Below are 18,774 nucleotides of genomic sequence, written 5' to 3'. Positions count from 1 at the left end.
CTGTAAGTGGTGTTGAATTATAATGTTGCTTAAAGGTTGATACAATTCAAGGAGGAATACTTATGCCCTGTTTATTTGAGAAAGAAACATTTCAAAAGTCTATGGTAACATAGACTTGGCGTGCCTGGCGTGCTCTGGTCCATGGGGTCACGAAGAGTCGGAAACAACTAAACAAAACAAAAAAATGCTAACATAATTTCCCCTGAGGTAACCAAATAATAAGCCCTATCTTAAAATGCAGTTTTAGGGAAGAATTATCCTTTTGCGTATGGCATAATATCTGAGAACATAAATAAATTGAAAGAATAAAATTGCATTTGATTTTTCTGTAGCATTTTTTGTGGTTGTTAGAGCCTAGCTTTGTCTGAAGATGGCACTTAAACAGTTTTGGCCATATTTAATTTAACCCCCCCCCCCAATCTCTTTTTTTTGGTTTTCTGCACTGAACAAATGTTATTGACACAGTATTTAAAGTGCTGTCCCTTTAAATGAGATGGGGTAGAATCTTCAAGCTTTTGATTTCTGGTGGTTGGGATTTGTCAGTTGGGCAAATCCCTGTGTGGGTTAGAGATGGAGAGAGCGAGATCTGGCAGCAAAAGCTCTAGAAAGAAAAACTCAAAAGTAAGCAATTGAAACAAGGGGGTGTTTTAATACTGAAGATTGTTCAAAAACCTTAACAGGTAACTTGTTCTTCAAATCATCCCTTAAACAGGAATACCCATATTTTATAGTAGGATGAAGAATATTCTTTTGCAAGTATTCATTCTATGACTTCACAATAATTTGAAGCTATAAATTACCTTAGTACTCTTTGATTTATAAAAATACCTGTGCCCAATTCCATTCCTGTAAAACACTGATAGAGGCAAAACTTTGAAAGTTGTGGTCGAGTGTAGCATTCACAAATGGTTAATGCTTAATAGGTTTCATCCTGTATGTAATGTAATGAAATTATCCCCTTTAAAAATACGTTGGTGCTACTAATTTAGTTAGTGTGAGCAGGATCTCTTATTTCAAATGGGTAAGAAGTGGTAACGCAAGTGAACAACGATCTAAATACATTTTTTGTAACAGGCAGCCAAACCAAGTGCAGCATTCCTGGTTTCGGAGTCAACAGGATGGCATCAAGATGAACTTTGTGCTTCTGACTTCCCCAGAACAGCCTGCACTGTAGGGCTTATGCTGAGTGACTTGCTTCTGCCCTCCAGTTATTCTTCCTTTGGTTTAAGTCAAGAGGGAGAAAAAATACTGGCATCCTCTAATGCTATGTCAGGTAAAAGCATTTAGAGGATATTGGAGCCTATTCTATTTAATTTGCTTTTTCTGGAAATTGGGATCCACCTTCTTATTTCATAACCTTTCTTTACTATCCAAAGTAAACATATATTAAGATCTAAATTATATACTGTGTTCTGTTGTATTGCAGTCTCTTCAGAATTCTATTGTACTTTATTTTTCTGTGTATAAGACAATGTTGTTTGCTAAAAAAAAAAGTCAAAAATTAAGGGGGGTCTTATACATGGATGGTGAATGCACAGGAATTAAATTGTCCCTCCCAGGTGCCTGGCTTGGGCAATCTCCCAAAAAAGCTCAACTTTGGGCAATCTTGGGTGTTGGTGGGGCACGCCTCGCTGCTGCCCACACGCCCCCCCCGGTGCCCCAGGCACCAGTGGGGGTTGCTACGCTGCTGCCAGTGCTTTGAATGTTTAATAAAATGTCGAAGTTGTTCCGTTTGATGTTTAAAATGTTGATTTCTTAATTTTGGGTTCAAAAAAATAGGAGTCATCTTATACACGGGGGCATCTTATACACGAGAAAATACAATAATTATGAAAGCAAGTCCTAGCTGTGTCCACATTGCTGTGTGACATTGTGTCATATAACATGTTTGTGGAGCTTTGCGGCTCAAAGCTGGGGACTTTGTTGATAATTAGGCAGGGGACAGTTGTCTGAAGAAATTCAGTTCTGAAAAGATGGAAGTCCAACTTGAGTAGGCTTGCTGTAAGCAGAATAAATTATGGAAATAGTGTTATGGCACACCCAGTACGAAGATTGTGTAGGGCTGTTACTTATTTCCCTGCTATTCCATAGGACAAAAGGCATGGACCCCAATCCAGAAGATTTTTCCAATATATTGTGAACGAGTCTTGCCTGGATTCAGTATCTCAGGAAGTCCTTTAATGGAATGTGCTGTCTCTCTAATACTGTATGGGGTGACTGGTGAAAATTGTCAGGGTCCCAGTGGGCATGGAAAATGTAGGAAGGCAGACTTACAGACCAGTTTGTGATGTACAGAACATGCTTCCTATTCAGGCACCATTCTTGGATTATGAGCAGTCACTGGAGTGGGAGCCCATAGTGCCGCTGATTGTGTATGGTAACAGTTTCTCTATTCAGAGTAGCATAACTGAGGTTATAGGTAAAAGGGAGACCGGAAAGCTATATGGTTGGTGTCTGTGTCCAGGAAATGTGCACTAAGTCAGAATCTCTGGCGTGGGCAGGGGAGCAACTGGAAGTACCTTGTATTATGCTGCAGCACACCCAGAGTACTGCTCGGTTTGTTTCTGGCAGACAGCGATTGTGGAGTTGGGAAGAAGGCAAGTGTGGGAACATGTTTGAGCAAGTGCATGCTTTAATTGTCTAACCTGTTCCCTTCAAGCTATATTTAATGTAACAGACAACATAACTTTGGATTCCACACATGCTAAAATAAACACAATGGTGCATTCATAGGGTAGGAAGCTGCCTTATACAGTCTCAGGCTGTTGGCCCATCTAGCTTGGCATTGTCGATAGTGACTGGTAGGAGCTGTCCACGGTTTCAGACAGAAGCATTTCCCAGCTCTACCTTGAAGATTGACCCTTTAGACAATATGTGTGCTGTGCTCAAAATACGCTGTATCTGTAGGACCATTACAAAGTTCTGCTTTTTTAAGAGTCATCAGCTGTCTAAATCCCTTCAGGACTCTTTCCAGGCCTCACCCCTCATTGGCCCTGCTTCACACCCAGGGTGTTTCTGTCTAGTTACGATGTGTCCTTGAATGCTGATGAAGTCTCTAGCTGCTTGCCTGGATGGATAATAGAGGATGTGTGTATGTGTCTATAGAAAGTAGTCTACTCCAAAAACAAACCTACATTAGTTGCTGTACCCATTTTTGTCTCTGTCCCCACCTGTGATCCTCAGAAGGGAATGTCGCTTCAGGCTGAAAAAGGTGCCCCATCCCATTCTAAATATTTTAATGAAATAGCTAATTTGCTTTTCCATGTTTATCAGGCTGAAAGTAAATCAGTGTTAAAAACCTTTTGTGTTTGTTCTTTTTCAGGGGTGACATATGGGAATAGCGTTATCACTGGTGTGAAAGAAGAGAATCTGGAATCTCTGGCACTGGATTCTGAATCTAATATGGAAACCCGTTCTCTTGGTAAATTATTTTGTTTAGGAAAGTGTCTAACCTGAATAAAGCTTCTAATTGTAATTACTTCCATTTCTGATAATTAGGCTGTGAGTACTATTGCTTATATAGCCAAAACTGTACCACCCATTCACAAGAGATATATATTGGAAGGTTTGGTGGTGACCTCAAGGTTTGCAGAAGTACAAAAGTATTTTTTAAAACAAAATAAGTAGCAGGAAACAGCCCAGTGAGGCTTGAGCATGTGCACTGGTCACAGAATGCTGATTGGTGGGGAAAGGCAAATGAAGTAGCTGGAACCTCAAACACCTGACACTGAAACCTTTTGTTAAAGGTTCCAGTTGCCTATACAGTGGTACCTTGGTCCTAAAGTTTAATCCGTTCTGGGAGTCGGTTTGACTCCCAAAACCGTTCAAAAACCAAAGTGCAGCTTCTGATTGGTCACAGGAGCTTCCTGCACTCAAGCGGAAGCCGTGTTGGATGTTAGGCTTCCGAAAAATGGGTTTGCAGTGTTTGAAAGCCAATTTGTTTGGGAGGCAAGCCATTCGAGTACCAAGGTACCACTGTAATAATACTGATCATAGTCTGCATTGATTTGCAATGGAAGTTAATAGTTTTAATAATTATTGGTCTCTGACTCAACTCTTAAGAATAAGAATAATTTATTTATACCCCGCCCATCCGGCTTCCAACAGAGTATTAAAATACAATAGTCTATTAAACATTAAAAGCTTCCCTAAACAGGGCTGCCTTCAGATGTCTTCTAAAAGTCTGGTAGTTGTTTTTCTCTTTGACATCTGGTGAGAGGGCGTTCCACAGAGTGGGTGCCACTACTGAGAAGGCCCTCTGCCTGGTTCCCTGTAACTTGGCTTCTCACAGCGAGGGAACCACCAGAAGGCCCTTGGTGCTGGTCCTCAGGGTCCAAGCAGAATGATGGGGGTGGAGATGCTCCTTCAGGTATACTGGACCGAGGCCGTTTAGGGCTTTAAAGGTCAGTACCAACATTTTGAATTGTGCTCGGAAATGTACTGGGAGCCAGTGTAGGTCTTTCAAGACCGGTGTTATGTGGTCTCAGCGGCCGCTCCCAGTCACCAGTGTAGCTGCTGCATTCTGGATTAGTTGTAGTTTTCGGGTCGCCTTCAAAGGTAGCCCCACATAGAGCGCATTGCAGTAGTTCAAGCGAGAGATAACTAGAGCATGCACCACTTTGGCGAGACAGTCCGCGGGCAGGTAGGGTCTCAGCTTGAGTACCAGATGGAGCTGATAAACATCTGCCCTGAACACAGAATTGACCTGTTCCTCCATGGACAGTTGTGAGTCCAGAATGACTCCCAGGCTGCGCACCTGGTCTTTCCCCATTCAGTTACCCCATTAAGGACCAGGGAGTCCTCCACACCTGCCCACCTCCTGTCCCCCCAAAAACAGTACTTCTCTCTTGTCAGGATTCAACCTCAATCTGTTAGCCACCATCCATCTTCCAGCCGCCTCCAGACACTCACACAGGACCTTCACCGTCTTCACTGGTTCTGATTTGAAAGAGAGGTAGAGCTGGGTATCATCTGCATAATGATGAACACCCAACCCAAACCCCCTGATGATCTCTCCCAGTGGCTGCATGTAGATGTTGAAAAGCAAGGGGGAGAGGACAGAACCCTGAGGCACCCCACATGAGAGCCCAGGGGTCTGAACCTCATCCCCCCGACTTTCTGAACATGGCCTGGGAGGAAGGAGCGGAACCACTGTATAACAGTGCCCCCAGCTCCCAGCCCACTAGACGGTCCAGAAGGATGTTATGGTCGATGGTGTCAAGAGCTGCTGAGAGATCCAGCAGAACTAGGAAACATATATATAAATAGATGTAAACTGCTTTGATATTTTTATGATAATAGCGGTATATAGATATTTTTAAAAATAAATAAGTAAAACTTTTCAGTTACTTGACTCTCATATACTGCTACAGAACATAAATAATTGTATCTCTTGTATTCGGGGAATGTCCTATTCGTTATAGGTCAGCATTCCCCAACCTGATGTATTCCAATGTGTTGGGCTACAATTTTCATCATACTATCCAGGGTTGATGGGAGTTATAACCTAAAGCATTTGTAGATTACCAGGTTGGGGAAGATGGATCCAAGCCAATAGACAAATGGCTAGTTGTACTTGTGAATTCATAACCCTGAGCAGACTTTTATATAATAGGCTGAGTAATATGTTGTCCGTTCATCTTGATCATAGTCTCCACCTACCCATTGCCAGGATAGGTAGCTGCCATATTGGTGAGCTGACAGTCATTTGTTGATTAAGCCTAAAAGGGAAGAGGCGCGGAAAAACAAGGTGTAATGGACAGAGAAACTTTCACTATGCCCTGTTTCTACTATAACCTTGCACTCTGTTTAGTTGGAATTTCACGAGGAAGTATGTTTTTGCTCAAAAGTTCAAAAATGAAACATACACAAGAAGAAGTCTAAAACATGTTACTGTTTATGGGAAGGCAATTTTAAAATCCATGTTTAAAATATGCAATTCTTTGTATCATTTCTCTTCAACATCAGCTTTGGATGACAAAAGTGAGCAAAGCAATGACGATGAACAAAAAACAATTAAACCCACAAGTAAGGAGTTCAAGAAAACTTGGGGGTTTCGGAGAACTACAATTGCAAAGCGTGAAGGTTTAGGGGATGCTGAAATGGACATCACCGAACAGTCATCTCCACAGCAGCAAAGTCTGGCTCTTAGGCGTAGTGGGCGACAGCCCAAACGCACTGAACGGGTAGAAGAATTTCTTACAACTGTAAGGCGCAGAGGAAGAAAGAATCTTCCCACAGCTCTTGAGGACTTGAGCGAGCCAGCATCCTGCCATGTTACTGACATTGAAACTGCTTCTGAAGGCAGTGTAGAAAGCATATCAGATGTAAAAGCCATGTCTCAGAAGTGTCACTCCAAGGACATTAAGGGCCAGCCAGCTGGGAAAGGGAGAGCCACTAAAGAACATGACTATGAGGAAAGGGAGGATGATTCATCTGACAGTGATAGTGATGGGTTAACACTGAAAGAGCTACAGAACCGTCTAAGAAAGAAATGTGTCGAGCAGAAACCTACAGAACTAACTCTGAAAGAGTTACAGAACCGCCTCAGGAAAAAACATCAAGAACAAAATCCTACAGAGACAGTTGATGTTCAAGCAGGCAACCAAATTAAGACCGAAATAGCTGTAAAGCAAGAACCAGAAAGTATAGGCAATACCGAGGCTGGAGATCAAGGAACAGTTCCCAAAGAAATGAGTGAAGCAGTTCAGGTTAAGAAAGAAGGAAGATCTCCTGCGCATACTGGGGATGAACCTGAAGAATCCAAAAAGAGGAAATCAGAGTCTGAAGTTTATGATCCTAGTACTCTGTACTGTATCTGTCAGCAGCCTCACAACAACAGGTATTACCTACTTATTTATTTCATAAAATTTATACACCGCTTGATTGTAAAAAAACAACCCCTCAAAGTGGTTTAAAAAAGATAAATGAGGAAAATCAAGAAAAATTCACGCCCATACTTTATGGGCGTTAAAATAGTTTTTCACAAACTCCCCTGCACCCCGCCACCAAATAGTTTCTAAAATAGCTACAGTGGTACCTCTAGTTATGAACTTATTCATTCTGTAGGTCCATTCTTAACCGGAAACCGTTCTTAACCTGAGGTACCACTTTAGCTAATGGGGCCTGCCGTGCCGCCGGCACGTGATTTCTGTTCTCATCCTGAGGTAAAGTTCTTAACCTGAGGTACCACTTCTGGGTTAGCAGAGTTTGTAACCTGAAGTGTTTGTAACCCGAGGTACCACTGTATAGTAGTTGGATAAAATCTTTAAACATGAAATAGACAGTTTTGAAATTTCTGCTCTTAAGAGACAGTCTATTATGTACAATAACTTTTTATAGAGGTTTGAAAGTTTTGAGTGATAGAGGGATAGTTGTTGAATGCAGTTGAGAGAGCATGTATATGGAACTTTCAGACAACAATTTAATTTTGTGTTGCTATGAATGCACAATTTAAAATACATCTGCTGTGCTACCACATGGCCCTTCACATACATCTACCACTATTGTTCAGTCCCAGTAGTCTGAGGTACAGAAGTTCTAATTTAGGGTGGAAGCGTTCATATGGTCTAATCAGTCAAGACGGAAGTAGTACTCTGAATTTTCAGGAAGGGGAAATGCAGTTTTGGGAAGGCTTGTTATAGGATCATGGAATCGTAGAGTTGGAAGGGACCCGGAGAGTCATGTGCTCCAACCCCCTTCAATGCAGGAATCTCAGATAAAGCATCCATGACAGGTGGCCATCCAACTTCTGCTTAAAAACCTCCAAGGAAGGAGAGTCCACAACCTCCCGAGGGAGTCTGTTCCATCGTTGAACAGCTCTTAACATCAGAAAGCTTTTCCATAAGTTTAGTCAGAATCTCCTTTCTTGTAACTTGAAGCCACTGTTGTTCCTGAGTAGTCTGTAGGAATGCAAAGGTGACAAAGAAAGACAATTGTATATGGGTTTAGCAAAGCAGTGGGAGTCATGTAGGGGTGAAGGCAGTGTTAAATTGCAGCATTTACTGAGACATTTGGGCGTTTAATTATGTAAAGAAAAGAGTTAAATGGGATAACGAATAAGTTTTTGTCTGATTTCATATAGATGTGGGATCTTTTTTATTTACTGTTGTGGTGGTGATATAACAGATTTTATTGGCAGTATTTGATTGTATAGAATCATAGAATCATAGAGTTAGAAGAGACCACAAGGGCCATTGAGTCCAACCCCCTGCCAAGCAGGAAACACAAAAGAGGATTAGAATCAAAGAGTTGTGGAGTTGGAAGGGATCTTGAGGATCATCTAGTCCAACCCCCTTCATTGCAGGAATATGCAGCTGTCCCTTATGGGGATCGAACCTGCAACCTTGGCATTATTGGCACCATGCTCTAACCAACTGAGCTATCCAGGCTCTCTTGTAATCAGACAGATTTTGTAAAACTGAAGTATTTCACATTAATGATATATTTTTGCCAACCCTTTCCTTTTTTAGGTTTATGATTTGTTGTGATAGATGTGAGGAATGGTTTCATGGAAACTGCGTAGGGATTTCAGAGGCTCGTGGGCGACTCTTGGAAAGGAATGGGGAGGACTATATCTGCCCCAATTGCACCATTCTGCAGGTGCATGATGAGACAGTTATGGATGCAGACCAACAACAAACCATGTTGGGACAGGTAACAGGGGATGGCACAGAGCTTACAAGCATAGGAACTGTTGAGCAAAAGTCCATTGAAGACCAAGGAATCAAGGGACGGATTGAAAAGGCTGCAAATCCCAGTGGAAAGAAAAAGCTCAAAATATTTCAACCAGTGAGTATTTAATTTGTAGTGACATGAGGCTAAGTGTGTTTCTAGTGCAACTGTTCTGGTTCAGAACTGAAGTGAAAGAAAAAGTCACCCTAGGTATAATTAAATTTTGTATTTTTTGTATGTTATAGTATTAAGCAAATACACTACTTAAGGTAAAGGTAAAGGTACCCCTGCCCGAACGGGCCAGTCTTGACAGACTCTGGGGTTTGTGCGCCCATCTCACATCTATAGGCCAGGGGCCAGCGCTGTCCGGAGACACTTCCGGGTCACGTGGCCAGCGCGACAACGCTGCATCTGGCGAGCCAGCGCAGCACACGGAACGCCGTTTACCTTCCCGCTGGTAAGCGGTACCTATTTATCTACTTGCACCCGGGGGTGCTTTCGAACTGCTAGGTTGGCAGGCGCTGGGACCGAGCAGCGGGAGCGCACCCCGCCGCGGGGATTCAAACCGCCAACCTTTCGATCGGCAAGCCCTAGGCGCTGAGGCTTTTACCCACAGCGCCACCCGCGTCCCTTACTTAAGGTAAAGGTAAAGGTACCCCTGCCCGAACGGGCCAGTCTTGACAGACTCTGGGGTTTGTGCGCCCATCTCACACATTAGATATAGGTATAATTACCTATATAGGTATATAGATTAGATACAGGTAATTCATAATACTTAGTGAATCAGAATACTAATATATTTTAGAAGAGGAAATGGGGAAGTATTGCTCATTCTTAGCTACTTTGGTTGCATCTGCATGCTTTTCTGTCTTTCTGTCTTAGTTCTCCCTTGCTATAGGGCTATAATTGGATGTTTGTTTGTTTAAATGTTACAAAGTTTCTTAGACATTACATTAACAAAATGCTTTCTCTTTTCTCTCTATTTCCTACCCCCTAAGTATCTCCTTCTACAATTGTCCTATTTATCCTGTATACAAAGAAGGAAAAGGTGGGGTGAGGGAACAACATATTCGTATGGAATAGTTATAGCACACACACCCTGCTGCATGAATATCAATTTAAGATATGGAAGAGCTATCCATAACCATAATTTCTTTTTGTCTTGTGCTTCAGTTATTTTAAAAATAGGGAACAGATTATTATGAAAGCCTCTGCTCATTTCTGAATCTCAGAAGTTGCTAATTGCTTCCTAGGTTTCTGTATATCAGGAATAGGAAGTCTTTGACCCTGCAAATGTTAGTCTGCAATTCCCATCATCCCTAACTATTGGCTATTTTGGCTAGGTTTGATGGAAGTTGGAGTCCAAGAATATTTGGAGGATCAAGCTCCATTCCTATCAAGGCTATACAGTGGACCCTCCGGATATGAACTTAATTCATCCAGGGGCTCCGTACTCACCCCGAAAAGTCCATATCCGGTGGCGCCGCTTATGCGCATGCACACTTATGCGCATGCACACCGCTTCTGTGCGGCGAAACCTGGAAGTATACACTTCCGGGTTTGCCACGTTTGTAACTCGAAATTACATCACCCGACGGTAATATAACCTAAGGTACCACTGTACATGATTTCAATTTCTGTTGTTAATTTTGTTGTAGAGTTGATTAGATGTTACTAGAGAGTTCTGGCATTTTTATTGCAATGTGCCATAATCTAAATCCTTTTTCTATTAGTCTTGCCTGAAAAGGCCCAAATCTACTTTCACTTTATAAAATAAGTAAGATTTATAAAAATAATCCGCATAACTGTTGGGAGATGAATTATTAAAGCAGATCCTTCCTCCACACATTTGATGATAAACCAGATGACAGCACCAGGTTCTGGAGGCAAATTATTATAGTAGACAAATTATGCAAATTTCACTTAATCTTATACTATACGTGATCTAACTCCATGAGTATAACTTACCATGAACTAATATGGAATTTGCTAATCCCTAGTTTCTAGTAAAAACATAATTCAAGGCATACCTATTCTGGAATAGATTATCAAAATGTGGAACATACCAGAAATTGGGGTGGAGGAAACAGAACAGAGTTGAGAGATGGGAGACCAACCAAAGAGTATTTAGAAAGTGAGGAATGGAGTACACGGGGATGCAAAGGGAAGGAGAAATGTCCCAAATCAAATGAGATGTCTGCATTTCAGATTATCTCTTTACTTTCCCTACACTCATTCCGATGAGGTTCAGGCGAGGGCCCCAGTCTTCCAGGGAGCCTTGGTGGGGGGAGAGAAAGGGTGGAAAGCATTCTTTCTGTGAACTCCTTTCATTCACTTATGAATTCACACTGATTAGTCTAGATAACAGCTCACCTTTACTTGGGAGGAATCCTCCCAGAAGGCAAAAAGTAGATTCCACATCCCCACTGGCCTTGCTTGTAGAGGTTGTCACTGTATCAGAACTTAACATTACCCTACTTAGTCAAGTAGACTTGACTACTTCTAAAAAAACAAAAACCCAAGTTCTATAAATCTTTTTAGAATGTACATCCAAACATACATGCAGAAACTTTGAGTAAGAAAAACACCTATAGATTGCAAAATGCAGACAGTCTTTAGCACATGAACACATATCAAAAAGATAGAAACAGATGAAAAATAGAAGAGCAAACCACCATTAAGAAAAGCAATTCTTTAAAATATATCTGAACCTTGTCAAAGTGCATGTAAGACAGCTCTGTTTTTAGCATTGTTGTGCCAAAATCTTGCCAGTGATAAAGAGGTTAAACATTTTTCTTTTCTTTTTAAATTTCTTGTGCTGTTCCTCAGGTAGTTGAAGAGCCTGAAGCAGCCAGTTGCATTGGCCCAGGGTGTTCTAATGTTGCTCAGTCAGGTTCTGTGTACTGTGGTCATGAATGCATTCTCAAACATGCTGCAGCCACCATGAAGTTTCTAAGTGAAGGCAAAGAGCAAAAGCCAAAAGAGAAGACCAAACCAAAAGTTGAACGAGCTGTTGCCGTAAAACCTCAGCCTATGGTAAGTCTGAATTGTTTTTGAAGTAAATAGCCCTTCCCACACCACACACAGAGGGAGATCTTGGAGGAACAGACATTTTGTAAAATAGAAAAAAAATCATTTGCATGGTAAAAGATCCAGATTTTTCATCAAGTTATTTTGAGTGCTCCCTTCATGAGATCTCATCATGCTATCTAACTAAGAACATAATATCTTTGCTGGATCAGAACAAATGCCTATCTAGTCCACCATCCTGTTCCCTCTGTGGCTTATGAGAAATGCGCAAGCAGGGCATTTCCACTGTTGTTTACCTTAGTATGGTAATTAATTTTCTTCCTGTAGTATATAACCATTGATAGCCTTATACTCAAGAAATTTAACTAATTCCCATTTAAAGCAGTCCATGTTGGTTATTATCATACTTCGATGATTTTATACTGTGTGAAGAAGTATTTCCTTTTGTTTGTCCTGAATCTTCTATCCATTTAGCTAATTTGAATGATCACAATTTCTGGTGTTGTAAGGGGGGGGGGATCACATTTTCCATCCTAAATCCCACCACCACCGTTCCTGTGAGAGCAGCATTATCATATATATGTCTGCTTTCCTTTACAGAATCATTAAAAGAACTGCTGTCTCCCCTAAGAATATGCTGTTTTATAGCACTAGTTACAAAGCAATCTACAACTTAGATTGTTAGCCACATTAAGACCAGAGGGTATCTAAAAAAGCAAAACTCTAACACTCCTTGAAAAAGACATTTGATATGTCGCTGGCACACACAGGTTCAGAATTGCAGATTAGTGCCCCATTTGATCTCATTAAGCTGATGCAGTTCTCATAATGGCCTCATACAGAGGTTCTTGCTTATAAAAGCATACATGAGAACAGGGATCAACACACTAAGCTGTGCCTCACTGTTGCTCACCAACTCATGGAGAGCAAAGATCTACGTTTTTATTGGTCCTAGCAATAGCATAACAATTTATTGCAGAATAGAGAATGATTTTGAAAACATTTGCCCTGTGCAGTCACTTGATCATGAGTGCACTAAACTCAATCTCTTCCCTGTCCCCTGCTGTCACCCACCAGTTCAGGGAAGGGAAACCGCTGAAGTGGGGAACTTCTTGTACTCATGGAGGCTCCCCAAACAAATTAGAACCACGGTTAGGCGCAGGTTGTTCTTTGCTTCAGATCCTTTGCACCCATGTTAATCCATGGGTTGGTGGAACATCAGCTACAAACAGGTGCTCAACCACCCATTGTGATCTGCATTCACTTTGCTATAGTTGTGTATTGTGCATACTATTGATTCCAAGCCAGGGTTATAGTTTCTGGAGGTGACATGCAGAGAAATATAATATGGAATTTTGTTGTATGAGATGTTTGCAAGTTCTCTAATACATAACGAACTGACCTCTACTCCTGTGTTATGATGACTGTATTATTGCAATACTTAGTGATTAAGGTTCTGCTGGTTACACAGGCCGGTATCAAACCTCTCTCCGCACAGAAGAGACCAGCTCCTGAAAAAAGAGAGATTATCATGAAGAAAACCGTGGCAGCACCCGTAAAGACCGAAGCAAATACTCAGACAGTTGCTAAAGAGCCAGCTTCAGAAAGCAGCACACCATCCTGGGCAAGCGATCATAATTATAATGCAGTAAAGCCAGAAAAGACTCCTGCCATTTCATCATCACTGTTGTTCAAATGTATGTATTTCATAGGGATATACCTCTGCAATCATTACACTTTCCTTGAGTACCTTTCAACTTTTGACCCTGTTAAATTAGAAAGGGGTTTTAATTACGGTCTCTTCCCATCTTCAAAGATTTGCACACATACCTCTTAGGGAGAGTTTCAAGGCTCATATATAGAAACGACAACTTGGGGTTTTCTCTCAGGTTGTCTAAAATGGCACTTAAGCGTATACTTGCAGGTTAACAAACCCATTATTTTTCATAGATGATAGGTATGTTCTAATAGAAGGTAGGTAATGATAAACATTTATTTGTTTCCTAAGTTTATATAATGTACAGAGTAACTGTTTCGTTCACTTTCATTTAAGTCCCTATCTGCCTTTGCATTATGACTTAGGAATGTTAGGTCTACAAGGTTTCTGAATGATTCAAATGGATAATTTACATGCACACACAACCACACAACTTTTAGGTATTAATTTTGGGGAGTTTTGGGAGAGGCTGATCCTCCTTCGAAGAATGTGACTTACACGAAATCATGTCAAGGCCCATCTTAAACCATAGGGATTTTTATCTATGAAAGGTATGTGTCAGAGGCATTCATCAAGGTAGAACAATAGGAAGAGAGTTCTCACCTTGAATGTCACAACTTTAAAGTATTTGAAGAACATTTTTGGCAACGTTTAGCTTATAAAGGTAAGTAAGTTAGCGCTTTGCAATGTAAAAATGATTGTTCTCTTAGGCCTGTTTTACTTCCTTCATTTAAACAGTGTTGCAGGGGTTTTTTATTGCATGGCAAAAGGTAAAGGACTTAATGCTCAAATGTGTCAGACATATTTGTAATCCCCGATATAAGGCTCTGCATCAGTAACAGTAGAAAAAGACAAAACTCTTAGGTCTGCTACTAAAATAACAGTCTCTAAATGTTTGCTTGATTTCCACTGGAAGATGGCTTTGGTGAAACCCTGAAAGAATGGAGTTCCAGGGCTTGAGGAGAAGCCACCTTTCATTTCGGCCTGCTTTCATTTTGGGGGGTTTGACCAACAAAGTAATGCCTTTTGCTTGTCAGTGGCAGCCAAGAGCAGGAGGACTTGGTATCTAAGGCATGTAGGATTCAGACACCTTTATTTAAAACCTCCCGTGGGTTTGTTTCTCCTTGTCACTTTCATTAACCCAGCCCAGCCTTTCAGTGAAATCTACGAAGCTTGCTAGTCCACCTGCCTGCACATAGCCCTATGGGTCACTTCTGGCACAACAGTCTGAAAGAGCCAGTTATCTTCCAGCTTACTAAAGCTTCCTTACCTAGTCACTTCAAGGCTACTTTGCCAGGCAAGTGGCTATTGAGAAGCCTAATCTCAGCAATGTCTATATCAATTGTACATTAACTGGTACATTATCAAAATGTGAGCATTTTTGTGAAATCCCATAACTAGCGGGGAAATTTAGAGTTGGAACTATCTTTTTGTCGTTGCTGTTATGCTTGAAAATGGACATATTCATTTAGTTTGCATTTAGTGAAGAGCTTTCATCATCTCTAGAAGCTGCTCCCACTTCAAGGTAAGTTCTATGAATGTCTTCAAGTTATTTGTATCACTGCTAAACTACCAAATATAAATTCATTCATTGAAACGACTCCTTTCTCCTTCAGTGGTGGAGGTTATCCAGGAGTGGTTACTCCTCCCCCTTTCTTGGGAGGCAGTGTTATACAAGATTTGTATCTGTAGTCTGATTAGTCCTGGCACTATGTGGGGTTGGGCATGTACAGAAGTCTTATTGATCATCACCTGATGGAGTAGATCTGGATCTCACATACATTACATGAAACTTCATTCATTTCCTTTCTGATCTCTGAAAAACACACTATTATGGTAGACAGCAATAAGCTCTACAGCATTAGAGACATGGCACCCTACTATGCTCCATCTACTCTTGCATGTCTTTGCACTCCTCAGAAATATCTAAAGTACTTATGACCGACCCCATGCTGATTGGATGCTCACTGCACTGTAGTGCCTGGTCGTGAGTGTTCATTTTCCCGAAAAATGACCTTAAAAACATCACCACACTCTTAAATTAGATGTTAGTAAAGGGAACTTCTTAGATAACTGCACTAGTTTCCTTTCATAATAGCTATAAGTTACTATAGAGTTACTTTAGAGCAGAGGTTCCCAAACTGGTCTGCAGGCTTCATTGAAGTGGTCCATGACATGTCTCCAACAATACAGTCTAGCACAGTGCATCACAGTCACTACAACAGAGAAATCATTAAGTAGTCCTCCAAGACCCTCAGTAATTTTCAGGTGGTTTGTGTCTGTGTGTGTGGGATTTGGGGAAATGCTGCTCTAGAGTAATTTTGTACAGTAAGGTCCTTTTCAGAGTTCTGCTCAATACTTCACCCAGCACCTAGTGGGATCCTACTACACATTAAGCGAACACATGATACTGCTGTTCTGAGGAACTTCAGATGCAAAGAATAAAGGAGACACCATGCATATTGCTCTGGGCAAAACAATAACACTGTAGGGAGGAAAAGGATTCCCTGTTGCTCTAGTATACCTTGTAGGCTGATAGTGTACTATGGGGAGGGGAAGAAGTAGCTTCAGCATTATATATCCTATTACTGTGACAGGTATCTTACTATAACATCAAATGTCCCTTATCCATGATTACATTAAAAAAAAATTAAAAAATATGCTCGTAGGGAGAGGGTTGGGAATTAGCAGATCAAGTTCTCAATTTGGACTTCTAGTCCTTGGCTATTGAGTCACTATCAGTGATTCAATGAAACTGTTCAAGTACCGAGGAAGGGAAGCCGTGTTCTGTACCCGAACATTCCTGTCACACCTTTGTCACTGTTTACAGGTACTCAGCCACTGGAGGCAAAATTTCTGTTACTCAGAAAAAGAGTGGGGTTTTCTTTCAGTCTTATTAGAGCGATTTATTGTGGGTTATCCCATTTTACCCTGACAACAGCTTTGTAAGGCAAGTCAGGCTGAGAGATAGTGACTTCCCGGTGAATGTTCTAATTGAACAAGGTTTTGAACCTGAGTTCCCCACATTAAAGTCAAAAAGTTCAGCTATTTGACTATGCTTGAATTTATTTGTTTCTTAACAGCAAACAATATACAATCATACCCTGCTTTATGAGAGTAGGATGGCAAGGAGAATTTCAGATTACTTAAACATGCTGTTCAGTACACAACTTCAACATTAAAAACACAGCTATAAAACCAAACCTGTATTGCCACAATTATGTATATGTGTCTATTGCGATAGCATTTTTGATGCAGCATTTTAATGCAGATCAGTAGGGAATTCACTTACTCTGTCATTCTGAAAGTATGATGGTGTCATACATTGTCATGCAGTCTTGAGTTGGCTGCAGGACAAATGTAGTCACAAACAAAGAATGTGGAATTAAAATCCAAATAATGGGACAGAGTATTTCAAGTGCTGGTAAGAAACTTATTACAAAACCAATCCAGAAATCCGATGGATGAACCTTCTGCCACCTACTGGGCAGGAAAAAGATAAAGTTTCTTAATTTTTGTTGTTCTTAGTTGATTCTGACTGTCTAGAATCAGAACACTGATGATAGGATTTAAAACTAACATCTCATTTCAACACACCATCTGCTTTTCCTTTGCAGTTGACTAAAACAAAATTGATAGATTTACTGGCCACAATGAAAGCTTTAATGTACTTCTGACTTCAAAACACAATTTCATTGTAGCTTTTATTTCTCTCTGTAAAAACTAGAATATTAATGAGTCACTGGGAGTTGAAAATGTTTTGACAGTGGAAAGCTGTGAAAGAAAAAGCAATAATGAAATTAGGGGAAGTATATATGACAAGCCCTTATAAAAATAACATCTTACTAACACACCACCTATCTGATTGGGTTGCACCTGCCACTCTGGGTGGCTGGGTCCATAAGCAAAAAGAAATTCTAGCAATGAAATGGTTAAATCAGTATATAATTGGTCCTGCTTTAAGCTGCTTTTTCTAATAAGTCAGGACTAGTCTTAAATACTCCCCTCAGCCCTTCCTTTTCATTAAAGTTGGTTTTAAAGTGCTAGAATGCTTTAACATCACATTGATCTGCACTGAGGTCAAGCGTAGTGTCAGAGTGCTGTTGTAAACTCCATTTCTCAGGTAGTAGTAATCCATTAAAACCACTTAAATTGAAGGAAGTAATTAGTCTGGTGAGAAGAGAAAGGGGCTGGCAACATCTCAAGGTGCAGCCAGGATATTCTAAACAGTAGAGGAAGCATATCACTAATTTTTCTTCAAAATCAGAACACCTTGAAGTTGAATGTTTTCTCATTGTAGAGCTTTTTCAGATGAGAATTGCTGAAAACCAGAGAGAAGTATTTATGGGACTAGGAAGAGTATGAGTACTCTATTAATCCAGCCTTGTTAGTTAGTGACTGAACTGCAAAAAAAATTTACTCATGTGAGGGTTTCCTTTTATGAGTAAAAAGGCTAGTAAAAATGTAGGAGGCTGACAGAGGAGATGTTTGTTGACAGCCTTCCAACACTGACAGCCCAGTTGATTTATATGCTAGGTTTCCAGAAAGGACTGTGCCTCCTGTGCAACCAATATAAAAGTCTACTCTCTAGGCATTCTGCTGCACTTCTGTGCTGGCAAAGGAGGAAGGGGCTTTCCTTTTCCCACAGCCAGGGTAGAAGCTAGTAAAATTGCAACAAATTGGTCTGGAGGGAATTTTGTGCCCTTGCCTACGTGGTATTCCTTATCACCAGGGGCAGCCAGACAAGTGCTTAAATATAAGAGTGTTCTAATCACTTGAGCATTTGTTCTGATCAGAGCAAGTCATATTTTGTGCCCTAGAGCATTTGCAAGATGTTCCATGCTGGGTAGGTGTAGGAAACTAAATACTAGCCTGGAATTAAAAAGATGATTATACAGAAGTAAGGGTAGTGTGCAGAATCAGGGGCAAGTTCTTACCTGAAGAAAATCTCTTGTGTGAGAGCAGTGACCCAGCTCAGGAAGCAGGTGTAATTCAGTCATTTGGGGCTGTCATGTTGTCTACCTTGTCAACTCTTTCCTCGCTAATCAAATATAAAGGGAATGTAAGGTTCCTTCCTACTATATATGTTTTGAGTTTTTTATCATCATTACCTTAAACTGGCTGAGTGACTAATTGGAACTCTTCCTCCTCCCCTCCAAATAAAAGGGGTTCTCCGTGCTGATGTCTTATACTTCCAGTATTACAGACAAAGGAGCAGATCTGGACTGCTGTGTGGCTTCTGACTGTGCCTGAAAGCAGTGAATGGGAGCTGAAGATGCCCTCCGTGGAGCTACATCTTCAAGATCTGTGCAAGAAGACTTAAGCGGTGGGCTGCACCACATATTGCAGGGGAG

The 18,774-nt window shown here is 40.9% G+C and overlaps 1 protein-coding gene and 1 long non-coding RNA gene across 7 annotated transcripts in view; one reads left to right on the top strand and one right to left on the bottom strand.

The window, feature by feature from the left end:
* DIDO1 (death inducer-obliterator 1) overlaps window positions 1-18,774 on the top strand; it is a 69,228-nt gene that overhangs the window by 14,949 nt on the left and 35,505 nt on the right. For 3 of the 6 annotated variants that reach the window (XM_082225748.1, XM_082225745.1, XM_082225750.1), the window contains 6 exons: window positions 1,075-1,273; window positions 3,323-3,421; window positions 5,968-6,841; window positions 8,472-8,790; window positions 11,503-11,709; window positions 13,175-13,400. In XM_082225748.1, the coding sequence (XP_082081874.1) occupies window positions 1,180-1,273; window positions 3,323-3,421; window positions 5,968-6,841; window positions 8,472-8,790; window positions 11,503-11,709; window positions 13,175-13,400 (1,819 nt within the window). In that variant the 5' untranslated portion in view covers window positions 1,075-1,179. Of the gene's footprint in view, window positions 1-285; window positions 622-1,074; window positions 1,274-3,322; window positions 3,422-5,967; window positions 6,842-8,471; window positions 8,791-11,502; window positions 11,710-13,174; window positions 13,401-18,774 lie in introns of those variants that run through there. The other 3 variants (XM_082225747.1, XM_082225746.1, XM_082225749.1) reach the window with 3 other exon arrangements.
* Window positions 4,135-18,774, bottom strand: part of LOC309534359 — a 53,387-nt gene continuing 38,747 nt past the window's right edge. The window contains exons 10-15 of the long non-coding RNA XR_014220615.1: window positions 18,358-18,669; window positions 15,541-17,194; window positions 13,106-13,214; window positions 11,047-11,175; window positions 7,749-7,901; window positions 4,135-4,938 (exon numbers count right to left, since the gene is read on the bottom strand). This is a non-coding gene — a long non-coding RNA (uncharacterized lncRNA). The remainder of the gene's footprint in view (window positions 4,939-7,748; window positions 7,902-11,046; window positions 11,176-13,105; window positions 13,215-15,540; window positions 17,195-18,357; window positions 18,670-18,774) is intronic.

Source organism: Podarcis vaucheri (genome assembly GCF_965113315.1).
Source record: "Podarcis vaucheri genome assembly, chromosome: 6".
In the NCBI taxonomy this organism is placed as follows: Eukaryota; Metazoa; Chordata; class Lepidosauria; order Squamata; family Lacertidae; genus Podarcis; species Podarcis vaucheri.
Note: the sequence above shows the minus strand (reverse complement) of the source record. Positions and strands in the feature narration are given on the sequence as shown.